The sequence below is a fragment of the Cebidichthys violaceus genome, unplaced genomic scaffold (assembly GCF_023349555.1).
Source record: "Cebidichthys violaceus isolate CVI_PGR_0920_01 unplaced genomic scaffold, fCebVio1.0.p SCAF_232, whole genome shotgun sequence".
NCBI lineage: Eukaryota > Metazoa > Chordata > Actinopteri > Perciformes > Stichaeidae > Cebidichthys > Cebidichthys violaceus.
In genome coordinates this window covers 36832-52367 of record NW_027176409.1, presented here as the reverse complement: position 1 = coordinate 52367, position 15536 = coordinate 36832, and the positions used below count along the sequence as shown (strand labels likewise).

The following is a 15536-nucleotide window of genomic DNA, read 5'->3' as shown; positions in this document are numbered from 1 at the left end:
TCGCTGAAGCTGCTGGCCATGTCAGTGCTGTACTTTCTGTTGCCCATTAGTGCTGTTCTTTTTGGATTTATCTCCAACAATTTATAGAATTTAACAAAATTGTAAAAGCAATGCTTCTCCCCTGGATTGTGCTGGACGTACTTTTAAAAAACGATCGTAATCATCCTCAATCGGCGTTTTTGCATCACTGCCTGAAATGTTCGTACAGACTTTAAAACCTTTGCCAATTGAATGCGGGAGCCAACCGTGAAACAGCTCCTCTGACCTTTTGACCTGTGACCCTGCGATGAACTGCACTCCTAATGCCACCATCACGCCACAGCTGGACCTAGTCCCGAGCCCAGGGGCCGGAGATGGAGGGTCCCAGGAGAGCGGCGGCGGAGGCGGCGGGGGCCTCTGGGTGACGTTCCTGCTCGGTGCCACGCTGATGATCATGTGCGTCATGGGCGTGGCGGGCAACACGTACACGCTCATCATTACCCGCTCGGCCGCTTTGCGCCGGACAGGTTCCATGTACGTCTACATCATCAACTTGGCTCTGGCAGACCTGCTCTACCTCTCCACCATCCCCTTCGTGGTCTGCACCTACGTCGCCCACGACTGGCTGTTTGGCGAGGCCGGCTGTCGCATCCTGCTGAGCCTCGACCTCCTCACCATGCACGCCAGCGTCTTCATTCTGGTGGCCATGAGCCTGGAGCGCTACCGCGCCGTGGCGAGGCCCTTCAGCGCGCACAGGTCCTCGTCCCGTAAGCGAAGGCTGGCGGCAGGGATCATCTGGGGGTTGTCTTTCGTGCTGACGCTTCCCATGATGGTGATGATCCGACTCAGCGAGGGCAAACCAACCGCGGCTGGTTTGGTGAAGAGGATCTGCTTCCCTACCTGGACCCCTGAGGCCTTCAAGGCTTATCTCACCGTCCTGTTTCTAACAAGTGTTCTAGTTCCTGGATTGGTAATCGTCGGGCTGTACGTGGGGCTGGCCAGTCGCTACTGGGCCGTGCAGGCTAGTTTAGGAGGCAGCAGCCGGTCCGCCCGGAGGAGAGGACTCAAACAAAAAGTGGTGTCAATGATCTTTTGCATCGTTGTGGCCTACTGGGCTTGTTTCTTGCCTTTCTGGGGGTGGCAGCTAGCCAAACTGTTCTCTCCAGAGTCCCTGAAGTCTTTCTCTCCAGCCGCTCATAACTACGTGAATTTCTTCGTCACGTGTCTGACCTACGGGAACAGCTGCATCAATCCGTTTCTTTACACTCTTCTGACCCGGAACTATAAAGACTACTTGGCCCAGAAAGGTCAGTCGGTGGGTTCAAGCAGGGCGGACCCCGTGTCAGCTGTGACGACGCCGCTGCAGGAGCTCTAGTGGACGAATAAATGACGAAAGCTTGTACTGCTCGTCAGCCTGAGAGAGGACGTTTTTTACTGTAGTAGTAATTGTGTACAAAAGTGGAACATATTTGTGAGACGCTTGTTATCTGACGTGACATTTTCTACAAACTTTCTCGATGCTGCAGACACGTTCGGTGCGATGCGACACATTTCCTGCTCTGTTGAACCGGAGACACTCAACGCAGCAGGTGGATGCTTGCTGACATGAAAGTCTTCTGGTTGTTCTGTATTATAATCTAATACTTATCCCCGCATGTACAGTACAAATGCCTGTCTAACAATCCCCATATCATGACATGTATTTCAAAGACTCTATAAAACTTCTGATATTTGGGTTCAAATGTGAGTTGAAAAGGTTTCACTTAGCTTTGAAAAAGTTACAATATGGACAATATTACACTGGTGGCCAGAATTCATCATGGCACTTATATACTTCACAATTGCTCTGAACATTGCGATAATTTTAACAAATTAAATGTTAAGAACTGCCTCATTTTTTTCTCCCTTCACTCGTCTATTTGCCATCCAGGTGACACACACACACACACACACACACACACACACACACACACACACACACACACACACACACATAAACACACACACATAAACACACACATGTAAAGGATGATTCCATCTACTCTCTGGGAATGTGGTCGCACCGTGTCACATTCCTCAGCCTCGAGCCACGGCTTCTTGGAGTCCTCCTGCAAATTGTCTCCGCGAGAATGTACTTCATCTCTCTCTCTGTGTCGTATACGGTCCCTCCCTCCATCCCTCCTTCATCCATCCCTCCTTCATCCATCCCTCCTTCATCCTCTACAATCTGCTCTTTACTGACAGTCGCTACAGCATGTTATTCACATTCAGGATCAATTTACAGCTCAGTTCCAATGTTTCCATGGAGCCCACGTCTAATACCAATTTAAACATGTATTCACAGATGAATAGATGTATGCAGAACAATACAATAATACAAGTTATTAAAGAGTTCACATGTAGTAAGTCATCTCATATATATGGTCATCATGCAGATTCAGCGGCTCTTATCTGATTTTAAGAGTTTTCATTCCATTAAAGGGAGAATAGGATAAACATGTAACTAATATACATCAACATGAAAATTCCCCAGTTTATAACTTACACTAAGACAATTTTTTTTTTATTAAAAGTTTTCTGAAATGTTAGCCTTAAATATGCATCTAATGGTAACTATGAAGTACAGACACTAATACAGGAAGTAGTACATTAAACACCTAAATGTGTATTTTAGATGTTTTTTGGTCAGTTATGGAAGCAAAATAGACCAAAATCTCAATAACTGACAGGTGTATGAAATAACCATGTCTGACTAAAATACCTACATGCATTTTAACATCACTGCTGTGGTCAAATAGTCAAAATATGAACGAGTACTTTTATTTTATATAATGTGTCATTACTGTTTCATGACTGTTGCATGTAGAGTTAAGAGAGCAGACATTTGTAGATTGACACTCATTGTTGGAGATGCATTAGTGTGTGTTGGAGAGTGACAGATGTAGACAGAGACACTTTTCTTTTCTTCTCAGCGTTTATTAACAAACCCTGAGACGTTGAGTGGGCACAGTGAGGTAAGATGCGCTGCGGCTCCCTCTTCAGGTCGTCTTGTCTCATTACAGCATCAGCACTCTGGTGTTATTTTTACCACACGCCTCAGCTGGAGAAAAAATTAATTACAAGGCCTGGGTTCAGTAGTGTCCAGCAGACTGTTAAAGCAACACACACACACACACACACACACACACACACACACACACACACACACACACACAAGGTGGACAGGTCAAGAGTCAAGAACTTCTACTTGATCTTGATGCCGACGATCCTCGCGTCGCCGCTGACGTCAAAGTGCTTGTACTTGACGTCTCCCAGTCGGTTGGGGAAGTTCATCATGGCGCCGTCGGGAAGCTTGATGTAAAACTGCTCGTTGTTGAAGTTGATGTAAAACTGTAGAGGAGGAGGAGAGAGGGAGCGCGTCACGTTTCAGTTGATTTCACACGGAGAAAAAGATAAGAGGATGTAAAAAGAAAGACTGAGATAGATAATCTCTCTTTCTCAGCGGCTCTTAGGTTTTATGAGCCCATGAAGCAGCACACGATTGGACAGCTGTTGACTTAACAGTGTTGCAGCACAGACACCAAGCCCAGAATTAATAGCCTCCTTATGGCCAATAGACATCACGGAGTTTGAACTTGAGCCAAACGACTACAATTAAACGAGCAAAGGTAATTTGCCAATGGTCTTCAAAGAAATGAGCTTTAAAATACAGCGGGTCTGTGTGTGAACTTTAGCCTTTGTTGTCTCAACAATGATAAATCCAGAAGAACGCAACGTAGTTCTGTGCCTGACTTTGTATTTGGAATTAGATATTTGTCATTTTGGTCAGTGCAGAATTCAATGTTTAAAGATTAAAGTGATGAAACGCTTTCTGGAACAGAATTTAAAGGCAGGACCACATCTACCTACCTTTTCTTTTGGAGATATGAACTTTCTTTTACTCTTGAATTAAACAGAAGTGGCTTAAAGTACAACCGTCTAACCTCTGAAAGCAGAAATAACTTGTTCTTCTTCTGTGAAACAACAAGCAATGAAACGCACCCTGCCTCGGTTGAGAGGGTTTGCCGATACAACCGTTCTTGGTCGTATAGTATGAGAAGGTTTTACGTCGAAAAACCTTCCCTGGGGGGAGACGAGCGGTTCAAAAAATGTGTGACGTCATCAAAACGTAAAGTCTGTGGGCCGAGCGGGAACTCGCGGGCGGCATACCCCGAGAGTAAACCAGGAAGTTAGAGAACTTATTGGAAGTATTCGCCAAGCGAGCAATTCTCATTGGACTGAATCGGCATCTTGAGGTCCGGTATCTAGTTCTCAGTATACATCCGTGGCCTGAACCTAACCAATCGTTTCCCAACATTATCCACGTGTCATAGTGCATTTCTGTGATACAAGGCTGATATGAAACCCATCTATGAAAGGTGTCTTTGGTTCAGAAACCTTCAATGGCAACAATGGTTGTTGGTATCGGGCTTTAACTGAATTATTTGAGATTACACACTAGTATTGACTCCCTCACACTCTCTCCCACAACACACCTTGCATTCCTCCCCACGCGCGAAGGGGAAGTGTCCCTCGCGCTGCTCGTCGCCCCAGCATCCCCCGGACAAGCAGTTGAAGACGATGACGTTGGTGTCACCGTTGCTGTCGAAGCGGGGGTTGAAGTGCAGCGCGATGTTGTCAGAGTCGTGGCCGATGTTGATGGAAAAGCTGCAAAAAGGAGGAAGGAACACGGAGGTGAAAAGGGTACAATGAAAAAAGGGAAACCTTGACGCCGTGGCAACTTCCTCTTGACGTAGGAAGTTACCGAATCCACGTAACCGAATCCAGAACCATTGACTGCTTGATCGCTTTTAAGGGGAACTCACGAACTACAGTCGTCCTTGGGCTTGATGCGGATCTTGAACTCTTGCCCCTCCTTGAATGTCATGTTCGTAACTTTCTGCAAAGAGAGAAGACAAAGAGGAGAATGGGAACTGGATGGATGGATGGATGGATGGATGGATGGCCGACATTTCAATCAGAAGCCTATTTAACTTCAGAACGAGTTGGTCTTTGCCATATAATTTACATGCTTTAGAGACAAACAGAGACGACTGTGTGGGGGAGAACCGGTGGTGCTCTTCTCTTAGTTGTTGATGATCAACCCGGGTGGATCAGTGCCCTCGGCTGTAAAAGTACAGAAACAGGAAGGCGCCGTATTTGTCCCTCGACATGTGGTCGTCGTATATATATATATATATGGACAATAAAACCATAAAAAGACGGCCACGCATCAACCTTCTGCCACAGTAGACCTGCAGACACTAGACAGATACATACATTCACCACACCTCTGTGAAAGATGTGGGCGTGGCTTAGCAAACCTGATTAAAAAAATCTTTGATTTTAACAGTTTGAACATCAGAGGAAAGAGAACACCATGGTGTACAGCATGGCGTACCAGGAATGTTCTCCAAAGTCAGTTCAATTGTTCGCCTAATCAATAAAGCAATAAATTCCATTCATTACTGTTCCTCCTGTCTGTCTGCTGGGCACCGCCTGATACGAGTTACACATGAACTTCAATATCCTGACCCCCATAAACCTGCACCACACCTATAGAGACCTCTGCACCGCTCACAATGTATTCAGTCACCCCTTATCTCAGCTCAATACTGGTTTATCATTGACTACACAGGCCGGATGTTGGACAATAATTAAGTTCAGTAGCAGTGTATTAATCTCTGCAGGGGTTTGAATCACACTAACTATTTAGGAGCAGTGTGTAACATCCCAGACATATTATACCTTACAATACATATTACTCTCACAGGGATTAAAGAGGCTCAGGACCAAGTATTTGGATTTTGACATTTTAGATTTTGCAGGGAAGCTTTGGTTTTGATCTACACGTCGTTGACACCCTGTAGAAGTGAGAAAGTGTCACGTGTCACTCTGAAATGAATGTTAATCATTGACGAGATACGAGATCTATGAAAAATAGAAAAGAATAACGGAACCTGAAAAAGTAGACGGGCTCAACCAAACACTTGAATTCAAGCTACAGCACTTTTACAAAATATAGTGAATAAGTTAAGAACTCTGCAAAAAACACAAACCTCTTTAAATTTGACCACTTCTACCTTAAAGTAAGACGTACAGCATCTAACTTAAGCTGAGTATAAAGAAATAACTGAGATAAGGAGAAACAAGGTCAATGAATGCAGGTATTTGTCCATGTGGAGAGTGAAGAACCGTCCCGTGGAGGAAGCTTACCATCTTGGCTGTCTTCAGTGGGTTGTGCCTCCAATGACTAAAGCTCTGCGAGCAGGTGAGCTGTTTATATAAGAGCGCCGGCGCTGGGAGGAACCAACCGACGAGGAAAGGGTTGTACAGAAAGCAGGTCCATATTTGACCCTACAGGGACCCAGTTATTGTTCGGCTTCACGACACACGTCGGTTTTGGATCGTCACTCAAAAAGGATTGTTTACAATGACAATTAATTAATGACAATGAAGTCATATTTTCAGTTCACTCTGTCCTCAGAATGAACCACAGTCACTTATGACTCACGAGACGTCCGTCAGCTGGTTACTTGCGCTGCCTGTTTATGATAATGTAATGAGTTCATTTGATGCCTAAATAGAACATCATATTTATTAACAAGCCTTTGGGAGGCACCTATGCAGTATACACATTAACGGTGTATAGGCATTTAAAAAAAAATACTTGGCTTGAATATTTGTACTGTCCAAATTGCAAAACGTGTTGATATGGAACATGTATACGTACATACATGCACATACATAGTGATCATCACGCGTTTCACATTTAAATATATGCAAACAAACTGGAACCGGGAAAAGGAAAGATGAAAGGGGGAAACACCCAACCAAGTCTTTGTTTTTTATTGCATGGCCGACATGTATTCACAGAAGAATTCTCTTTTTCACTTGCTGTACATGTACATGTAAATGGCACTTATCAAACTATTAAGGTATAATAAGCATTTCCTCTTCTGTTCGACGGGTACTTCCAGTTCTGAGGTCTTCACTGGCTTCCTGTCCAACAAGGAACTGACTTTAAAGTCCTGCTGTTGGTTTATAAAGCACTGAATGGTTTAGGCCCAAAATACATCTCTGATCTGCTGATACCTTATGATTATGAACCATCCCGACCCCTCAGGTGGTCTGGGACCGGTCTACGTTCTGTTCCCAGAGTCAGAACTAAACATGGAGAAGCAGCGTTCGGTTCTTCTGCTCCACATATCTGGAACGAAGGTCTGCTGAGACCCTCAGCTCCTTTAAATCCAGACTGAAGACGTTTCTGTTTGCTGCTGCCTTTAATTGAACCACATTCAAGGATATTAGTCCATTTCCTGTATTTTACTACTACTGTATTTTATTTTCTTACACTGCTTTTTAGTGTTTCAATGAATGTTCTTACCTGTTTTTAAATTTCTTTTCTTTTGCCTTATGTTTTGATGCTTTTAATGGTTTTATGTGAAGCACTTTGAATCGCCTTGTTGTTGAAATGTGCAATAAATGAACTTGCCTTTTCAGTACAGGTTGACTTGATGCGATCAATCAATTAATTCATTGTTCATTTTCATTTGTGAGTCAAACCTACATTTATTCAGAAATCCTCATTTTCAAGTTATTTACTATGAATATGTCGTGCGGGTTTCAGTGTCTGAAAGTAGGTCAGGATTTCACGGAGCAAACACGCTGACGTGTAGGTCACGTCATCGCGGTGGGCGTTATCTTTGAGTAGTCAGCCAATCACGTGTCTCTACTCTATGGTGGGCGTGTCGTACAGTCAGTGGCCAGAAACCCGAAGCTAACCAGAATAGAAAACTAAAGTTAGCTTTGTCAGCTAGTTAGCAACTTCTGGTACGTCTTCCTTTCATACGGGATTTAAATATGTAGCTCGGCATTCGCATGATGAAACGTTTGAAAACGTAGTATGGCGTATGGCGGTTGATTGTGTTTAATGTGCCCCTCATTCAAAGAGTGTTTGGTTGTGTTTGGTTAGCATAAGCTAGCTAGCTAGCTGTGGTAAACAACCCTTTAAGTCTATGTGTCTTTGCTAATGGCTAAAGGCTAGCTAGCGTAGCCTAACGAATGAGATACGTGTGTTTATTTATTGTTTTGTTTTTGTTTTCTCCCGCTATAGAAATGGCGTCGTTAACGGCGACAGAACCAGCGGCATCATGCCCGGGTGCAATACCGGCGGCGGAGTCCATAGTGCCCGCTTGCATGTTTGCACCGGACCGGGGATGTGCCGACGATCCATCCGGCGCGGAGGGCTCCGAAGACGGCGAGGGTGCAGACTGCGAGTCCGGGGATCATTTAGACTTAAGCAACAAGGTGGGCCTCACTGTGAATTAGTTTCTATTAAAAACAAATATATAATATAGAGAAATGCTGTGCGGTAATATAATAATAATTTATATATGATTAATTACATATATTATATTATATACATTTATATAATATTTACATAATATATATACATAATAATAATATATAAATATATTTATATATTATCAATTACATATAATTAAATATGGTATATTAATATATTTATATAATATTTACATCATTTATATAAATAATATTAATATATAAATATTACGACATTCCTGCACAGTTTGGACTGGCTTGTGCTAAAATGTCAGAAAGTAATAATAACATTAATAACTTTATTTATATACAGCACCTTTTAAAACAGAAAAGCGAGGACGCCACATAAAAGCCAGTCTGTAAAATACGGCCGTTTATCTCCTGTACTGCAAACTTTGCACATGGCCTTGAATCAAAAGCCAGCCTGTGTTTTATGTGCTTTACTAGTTGGAGACACGAGACTTGTCTCTTGCTAAGTCTTTCTCTGTTGTCTCTTCTCTCTTCAGCTGGTTCTAGTGAGTCCATCGGGGCAGCAGTACGATTCGTTACTCCGGCACCTGAGGGAGCAGATAGACGAGGGCTGTGGAGAGACCATCTATGTGGTCGGGATGGGTTCAGGTAAGGGGGGGGGGGACTACATGTGAGCGTACACCTGGTTCCATCGAACGGCACGTAATTCAATCCTCGTCTTTAGTTTATTGTTTACATTTACCGCATGCAGTTGTAGTTATTGTGCTTATCCGTTGTGTTCTAAGCTGAAAGCTCCCGGTGGTAGATTCACCGGAGAACGTGAAGTTATCCTAGAACCCGATCCTAGAACCCGATCAGACCTGTACTGATTAAACGTCAGCTGTTGTTGACATCACAGATGATCGCATTCCATGTCTAAAACAGATGTTCTAAGATGGGCAGCAGTGTTTTGTGAATGAAAGTGGTGGAGGGGTTTGTCAGTGTGTTTAATAAGAAGTCACCCGTGTGGAGTAACACAGCCCCCCCCCCTCCTCCTCCCCGTCAGCGTGGGGACTGTCAGTAGTTCACTAGTTCAGTAGTTCACTAGTTCACGTCCGTCTGGCCTACTGACCCGACTGTTGTTTCTGTTTGTTCAGCCCGACGCGGCCCGTTTACGTGTCCAGTTAGTGGAATGCTGTTGACGTCGAGAGACGCCGCAGTGAGCTGCTTCAGCAGCGGCGGCTGGTGTAACGAGTTGGGGCCTGACGTGGGTTCCTTCACTGTTTGACTTTAAGAACCTCCTGCGAGGTAACCGCTGACCGTCTGCTCTTCTTGGACTGCGTTCGGATCCAGTCATTCTGTCACAAACCAGCCGTTTGTTTACTCTTCCTCCGACGGTATCTTGTCCTCCCGGGTCAGCGGCCTTCCATTTAGCAGGTTACAAACATCCCCAGGGTGGGGCTTTCCGTCGGCCCTGACTCCGTAATCATTCTCTCCTCTTCCTCTTTTGCCCTCCTCGCCCTCGCCTCTCCTCCCTCTCTGTTCAGACGGGGGCGACTACGGTCTGGACGAGAAGGACATGGAGGCGTCGGTCGCCACGGTGCGCTCGCTGTGCGAACAGATCGAGGCCGACCTGATCTTCCTCAGAGAGAGGACGGACACCGGCGGCAAGATTCGGGACTACCTCATCCGCCGGCGTGTGGGCGAGGAGGATTTCCTGGAAGTCAGGTAAAAAGTCAGAGGCTGTAATGGAGTCTTTTCTAACGTCAGTGAGTCACACAGAGACGGACCTTAAACAAGCTCCAGTGTGCAGCATTTCACGGGCTCTCTTAGCAGAAGTGTATTATAATATTCATAACTGTTGTTATTAGTGTATAAATCACCTGGAGCTGAGAGTCGTTGTGCTTTGTTTAACTGTGAATGAGCCCTTTGTGTCTACATAGGGAGCAGGTTCTCTTCACGGAGTCCGCCGTGTTTACACCGTCGTATTTCTACGGTAGCCCAGAGCGGACAAACCATCTACAGAGAGACTTTCATGTTTCTTTACTTTACCTGAAGGCCACCGTAGTTCTCCGACACTTGAAAACGAGGCAGAGAGAGAGAGAGAGAGAGAGAGAGAGAGAGAGAGAGAGAGAGAGAGAGAGAGAGAGAGAGAGAGAGAGAGAGAGAGGATGTGTGATCTAACAACGTGTCTGTTCTGTGATGCACTTCAGGCCTCGCTCCTCACACTCTCCTCCCTGTTGTCTCCAGAGTGGCGGTGGTAGGGAACGTGGACGCGGGGAAGAGCACGCTGCTGGGGGTTTTGACCCACGGTGAGCTGGACAATGGCAGAGGCTTTGCTCGCCAGAAGCTCTTTAGACACAAACATGAAATGGAGAGTGGCAGGACCAGCAGTGTGGGCAATGATATCCTGGGTTTTGACCAGGAGGGACAGGTGAGCTTCTGCCAAACGCTCGGGACTTACAGCATGAGCGATGGCAAGTGCTAAATGAAGACAGTGACAGCTGCTCTCCTAAGACCTTTTGGATTAATTACCATACATCAAAGACAGACTAAAGACCTAGCCTTGTTGATTCCTCAGTGTTCAACGCTTGTTTTAGTTGCATGAGACTGAAGCATAGATGTAGGTGTTGTAGCTCAATATGCAAATGTTTATGGTGTTGGAGGGAAAACAGGGACTTGACAATCAAGGTTCACGGCCAAATTGACTTCCTGTTCTATTTATTAAATATCAGCAGCAGAAAGTCAGATTTGATATCAGAAGTTAAAGATGTATATCTATCTATAAATATTCAGATCTTTATTGCTCTGGTTGTCTTTCCTGTCACGCCTCGTGTGAATCATCTGCTGTTCATCTGCGTCTGCTCCTCCAAGGTGGTGAACAAGCCGGACAGCCACGGCGGCGGCCTCGACTGGACCAAGATCTGCGAGAAGTCCTCAAAAGTCATCACCTTCATCGACCTGGCCGGCCACGAGAAGTACCTCAAGACCACCGTGTTCGGCATGACGGGACACCTGCCGGACTTCTGCATGCTCATGGTGAGAGAGGGGACAGAGGGACGCGTCTCGTTGTTTCATGGACTACTTGTTCGTACTCGCTACGGCGAGGAGGAACCGAGCTTAAAATAGATCATTAAAGACAACCCTCTTCTGTGTCCCTGCTCCTCCTCCTCCTCCTCCTCCTCTCGTCTCAGGTCGGCAGTAACGCCGGCATCGTCGGCATGACCAAAGAGCACCTGGGTCTGGCTCTGGCCCTGAACGTGCCCGTGTTCGTTGTGGTCACTAAGATAGACATGTGTCCAGCCAACATCCTGCAAGGTAAAGAGACACAGAAAACCGCTGTTTCACTCACTCACCTGTCGGGGTCAGAACCCAAAGAGAAGCCGTCTAGATCTCTTTTCAAGGTGCATTGTGTGACGCTTCAGCGTGTCAACTCTACTGCTGGGTCCATACAAGCGGGGCAAGAAGTCCTGGTTCATGTTCTAGCTTCTTTAGCTCAGTTACAGCAAAGTCAGAGCCATTATTTCGTCGTGTCCGCCGTTTATTTTAATTTTTTCCGATGAACAGCTCTTGTGATGAATGTTCTGTGCATTTTTGTCTGCAGAGACGCTGAAACTGTTGCAGAGGTTACTAAAGTCACCGGGCTGCAGGAAAATCCCCGTGCTGGTCCAGAACACGGATGACGTCATCGTCACAGCCTCCAACTTCAGCTCTGAGAGGTAAGAAGAGGAGGAAGAAGAGGACAGATCCAAAGATGGAGAGAAATTCACTTTTTTAGTCGTCGTAGTTACTTTTCTCTTCGCCTCTGACTCTCTCTCTCTCTCTCTCTCTCTCTCTCTCTCTCTCTCTCTCTCTCTCTCTCTCTCTCTCTCTCTCTCTCTCTCTCTCCTCCCTCCTTACAGGATGTGTCCAATTTTTCAAATCTCCAATGTGACGGGGGAGAACATGGATCTGCTGAAGATGTTCCTCAACCTCCTCTCCTCCAGGACCAACTTCAACAACGATGAGCCGGCCGAGTTCCAAATAGACGACACATACTCAGTGCCGGTACGGAGTAGAAACACACATATGGTTTCTCTCTCTCTCTGTCTCTGTCTCTGTCTCTCTCTCTCTCTCTGTCTCTCTCTCTCTCTCTGTCTCTCTCTCTCTCTCTCTCTGTCTCTCTCTGTCTGTCTCTGTCTGTCTGTCTCTCTCTCTCTCTCTCTCTCTCTCTCTCTGTCTCTCTCTCTCTCTCTGTCTCTCTGTCTCTCTCTCTCTCTCTCTCTCTCTGTCTCTCTCTGTCTGTCTCTGTCTGTCTGTCTCTCTCTCTCTCTCTCTCTCTCTCTCTCAGTCTTTTCTCTCTGTGTGTGATTGGTGGTTTTCTCTCTACAGGGGGTGGGCACAGTAGTTTCAGGGACTACGTTACGTGGAATGATACGACTGAACGACACGCTGCTCTTGGGCCCGGATCCGCTGGGCACCTTCATCCCCATCGCAGTCAAATCCATCCACCGCAAGAGGATGCCCGTCAAAGAGGTCCGCGGGGGACAGACGGCGTCCTTCGCCCTCAAAAAGGTTAGTGGGGGAACCACTTGGCTTTAAATGTACGCAGAACCCAGCGAGTGGGTTTTAGGTCGTGTTGCGTCTCTCTCCCACACTTCACTGGTCTCTCCGTGTCTCAGATCAAACGCTCGTCCATAAGGAAAGGCATGGTGATGGTTTCCCCCAAGCTGATGCCACAGGCCACCTGGGAGTTTGAGGCCGAGATCTTGGTGCTCCACCACCCCACCACGATATCCCCAAGATACCAGGCCATGGGTTAGTCCTCACTCTCTGACACCACTCTACATAGCTCCTATGTGCCTCCGGATCACCCTGAACCCTCTCTCTCTCTCTCTCTCTCTCTCTCTCTCTCTCTCTCTCTCTCTCTCTCTCTCTCTCTCTCTCTCTCTCTCTCTCTCTCTCTCTCTCTCTCTCTCCCCCCCGTCACACCAGTCCACTGTGGCAGCATCAGGCAGACGGCCACCATCCTGACCATGAACAAAGACTGCCTGCGGACGGGGGACAAGGCCGCGGTCCACTTCCGCTTCATCAAGACCCCCGAGTACCTGCACTGTGACCACAAACTGGTGTTCAGGGAAGGACGCACCAAAGCCGTGGGCACCATCACCAAGGTACCGGAGCTGCTCACTGTCATCAGGACTCGCTGTGTTTCATTACTTTCATTACTCTTTACTTGGTTTTTCAGCTTCTCCAAGCGGTGAACACGCAGGCAGCTAAGGCCCAGCAGGCCAAGCTGCTGGCCAGCAAGAAGACCTTCAAAGAGGGCTCGGCAGCCAACGAGGAGGCCGGATCCACGGCGCGGCCGCCGAGTCCCAGCAGCGCGGCACAGCTCCCGGTGAGTACCTCCATGGTGCGTCACGCCGTGTGGCATCGCTGTAGGTCAACACAAGTGAGGAACATCGAGACCGTTCCGTAACGCCGCCACAAACTGAGCTTTGTTTGAACGTTAAGTCATTTAAAATGCTGCTCGTTTCCTCTTCATCCTGCTTCTGACTCTTTACATGTGTCAGTTCACTTCTCCTTCACTGTCTTCCTGTTCTTAACCTTCATCCGTCTGTTCAGATCCTGCTGTCATCTCCCTTTACAGTTAAAACTGTTCCCCCAACGTCACTCTTCCTCGTTTCTCTCTCTTTCTCTCTCTCTCTTTCTGTCTCTCTCTCTTTTCTCTCTCTCTGTCTTTTCTCTCTCTTTATCTCTGTCTTTTCTCTCTCTCTTTATCTCAGTCTTTTCTCTCTCTCTCTCTCTGTCTCTCTCTTTTCTCTCTGTCTTTTCTCTCTCTATCTCTCTCTCTCTCTCTCTCTTTATCTCAGTCTTCTCTCTCTCTCTTTATTTGACTCTTTACATGTGTCAGTTCACTTCTCCTTCACTGTCTTCCTGTTCTTAACCTTCATCCGTCTGTTCAGATCCTGCTGTCATCTCCCCTTTACAGTTGTTCCCCCAACGTCACTCTTCCTCGTTTCCTCCCCTCTCGATCCTTCCCTTCCTGCTCTCTCTGTCTCTCTCTCTGTCTCTGTCTCTCTGTGTGTGTGACTTTAACGCTTCTCTTCTACCGTCTCTCCTGCTCTTCCCTCTCTTCCCTGTCATGCTGCGTCAGACAGCGGCAGAGGAGGCGGCTCTGTGTAAAGACGGCAACAAAGAGAACAAGGTAACGCCGTCCTGACGGGTCCTCGTCTTCAGGACTCTTGTGCATCCCTTCTGATGTTCTGAGAGGCGTCAAATCGTATATTATTATTTTCCACTTCAATCTATTTAACCTCTTTAGTCAACATCAGCCCTGATCATAACCACTAAAGAGGAAAAGGCTCATTCTGGTGGAAAACAGTAAAATGCCGTACAGTATTTGGATGTGAGGTTGTTTTTGTGACTCATTTCGGGTTCTCCTGAGAGATCCGATTCCATGTTTCCTCCCCGACAACGTTAACATGACCGTGAGTGTCGATTGGATACCAGTGTGTTTAAAAACACTAATATCTGTTTTATGTTGCTGTGAATAAAAGTCTCAATTTATTTTAGATTTCTCGACATTTTAAAAGATCATCAGACGTCAGATCCTCGTAGATCCGGTATTTAAGGCCTTTGTGACACACACACACACACACACACACACACACACACACACACACACACACACACACACACACACACACACGTTCTAGAAAGTACTGCTTCTTAAAAGGTTCCCGTCTTTTGTGTTTCAGCTCAAGTCGGGAGGCGGAGGACGCCGGCGAGGCGGTCAGCGGCATCGAGGGAAAGGTCTGAACGCGGCAACGATCTCCACGGCGGTGCCTGCTGGAGCGGCAGGAACCGCCTGAACACGTCATCTCTTTTAAAGGGGGGGGGGGGGGGGGGGGGGGGGGGAATGTGTGCAAAGACTGAATGCTCACGTTTCTTTAATATAAAATGATAATTCAACGATTTGCTTCCAGAAAGTGCTCGACTTTCAACGTTCAGTTAATTTAAATCTTTATTTGTGTAGGTTTTTTTGAGTTTCTTGCAGTTCTGAAATTAGCACCTTTTCACTATTAGACTACAAACGTTCATCTTGTTTGTAGTTCATCAGAACTGCTTTCATAGCATTAATCCCCCCCCCCCCGGCCAGCAGAGGCATCGGTCACGTTCCCTGCCTGAACTTGTGACATCATATAGCCTGCTGCTCGTCTTCTTTTCCTCATTCTTCACCT

At 46.4% G+C, this 15536-nt stretch overlaps 3 protein-coding genes across 5 annotated transcripts; 2 read left to right on the top strand and 1 right to left on the bottom strand.

The window, feature by feature from the left end:
* Positions 1-286: 286 nt before the first annotated feature.
* Positions 287-1354, top strand: uts2r4 (urotensin-2 receptor 4). Its single transcript, XM_068719229.1, has one exon. The coding sequence runs from the start codon at positions 287-289 to the stop codon at positions 1352-1354; it is 1068 nt and encodes a 355-aa protein (XP_068575330.1).
* Positions 1355-2934: 1580 nt separating this feature from the next.
* Positions 2935-6339, bottom strand: lgals2b (lectin, galactoside-binding, soluble, 2b). The gene is made up of 4 exons (XM_068719224.1): positions 6235-6339; positions 4845-4918; positions 4515-4686; positions 2935-3369 (listed from the first exon to the last, which is right to left on the bottom strand). The coding sequence occupies exons 1-4, from the start codon at positions 6235-6237 to the stop codon at positions 3223-3225; spliced, it is 396 nt and encodes a 131-aa protein (XP_068575325.1). The 5' UTR covers positions 6238-6339; the 3' UTR covers positions 2935-3222.
* Positions 6340-7768: 1429 nt separating this feature from the next.
* LOC137878797 (GTP-binding protein 1-like) lies at positions 7769-15206 on the top strand. Of its 3 annotated transcripts, none has more exons than XM_068719220.1 (15): positions 7769-7851; positions 8135-8328; positions 8871-8982; positions 9861-10041; positions 10564-10747; positions 11188-11352; positions 11508-11631; positions 11918-12032; positions 12216-12360; positions 12685-12867; positions 12975-13110; positions 13288-13466; positions 13541-13690; positions 14450-14500; positions 15054-15206. In XM_068719220.1, exons 2-15 carry the CDS (start codon positions 8137-8139, stop codon positions 15165-15167), a joined length of 2031 nt encoding a protein of 676 aa, XP_068575321.1. In that variant the 5' UTR covers positions 7769-7851; positions 8135-8136; the 3' UTR covers positions 15168-15206. The 3 variants fall into 3 exon arrangements, with proteins under 3 accessions (XP_068575321.1, XP_068575324.1, XP_068575322.1); XM_068719223.1 differs by having other exon boundaries at positions 14454-14500; positions 15054-15186; XM_068719221.1 differs by lacking the exon at positions 14450-14500.
* Positions 15207-15536: the final 330 nt, after the last annotated feature.

What these genes read in the sequence shown, in the direction of transcription:
- uts2r4 (XM_068719229.1), top strand. Translation starts at nt 287, where the DNA reads ATGAACTGCACTCCTAATGCCACCATCACGCCACAGCTGGACCTAGTC.
- lgals2b (XM_068719224.1), bottom strand. An exon ending in CCCAAGGACGACTGTAGTTC is followed by an intron (nt 4,687 to 4,844) that starts GTGAGTTCCCCT and finishes TCCTTTTTGCAG; the next exon opens with CTTTTCCATCAACATCGGCC. An exon ending in CGCGTGGGGAGGAATGCAAG is followed by an intron (nt 3,370 to 4,514) that starts GTGTGTTGTGGG and finishes CCTCCTCTACAG; the next exon opens with TTTTACATCAACTTCAACAA.
- LOC137878797 (XM_068719220.1), top strand. Translation starts at nt 8,137, where the DNA reads ATGGCGTCGTTAACGGCGACAGAACCAGCGGCATCATGCCCGGGTGCA. An exon ending in TGTGGTCGGGATGGGTTCAG is followed by an intron (nt 8,983 to 9,860) that starts GTAAGGGGGGGG and finishes CTCTCTGTTCAG; the next exon opens with ACGGGGGCGACTACGGTCTG. An exon ending in GTTTTGACCAGGAGGGACAG is followed by an intron (nt 10,748 to 11,187) that starts GTGAGCTTCTGC and finishes TGCTCCTCCAAG; the next exon opens with GTGGTGAACAAGCCGGACAG.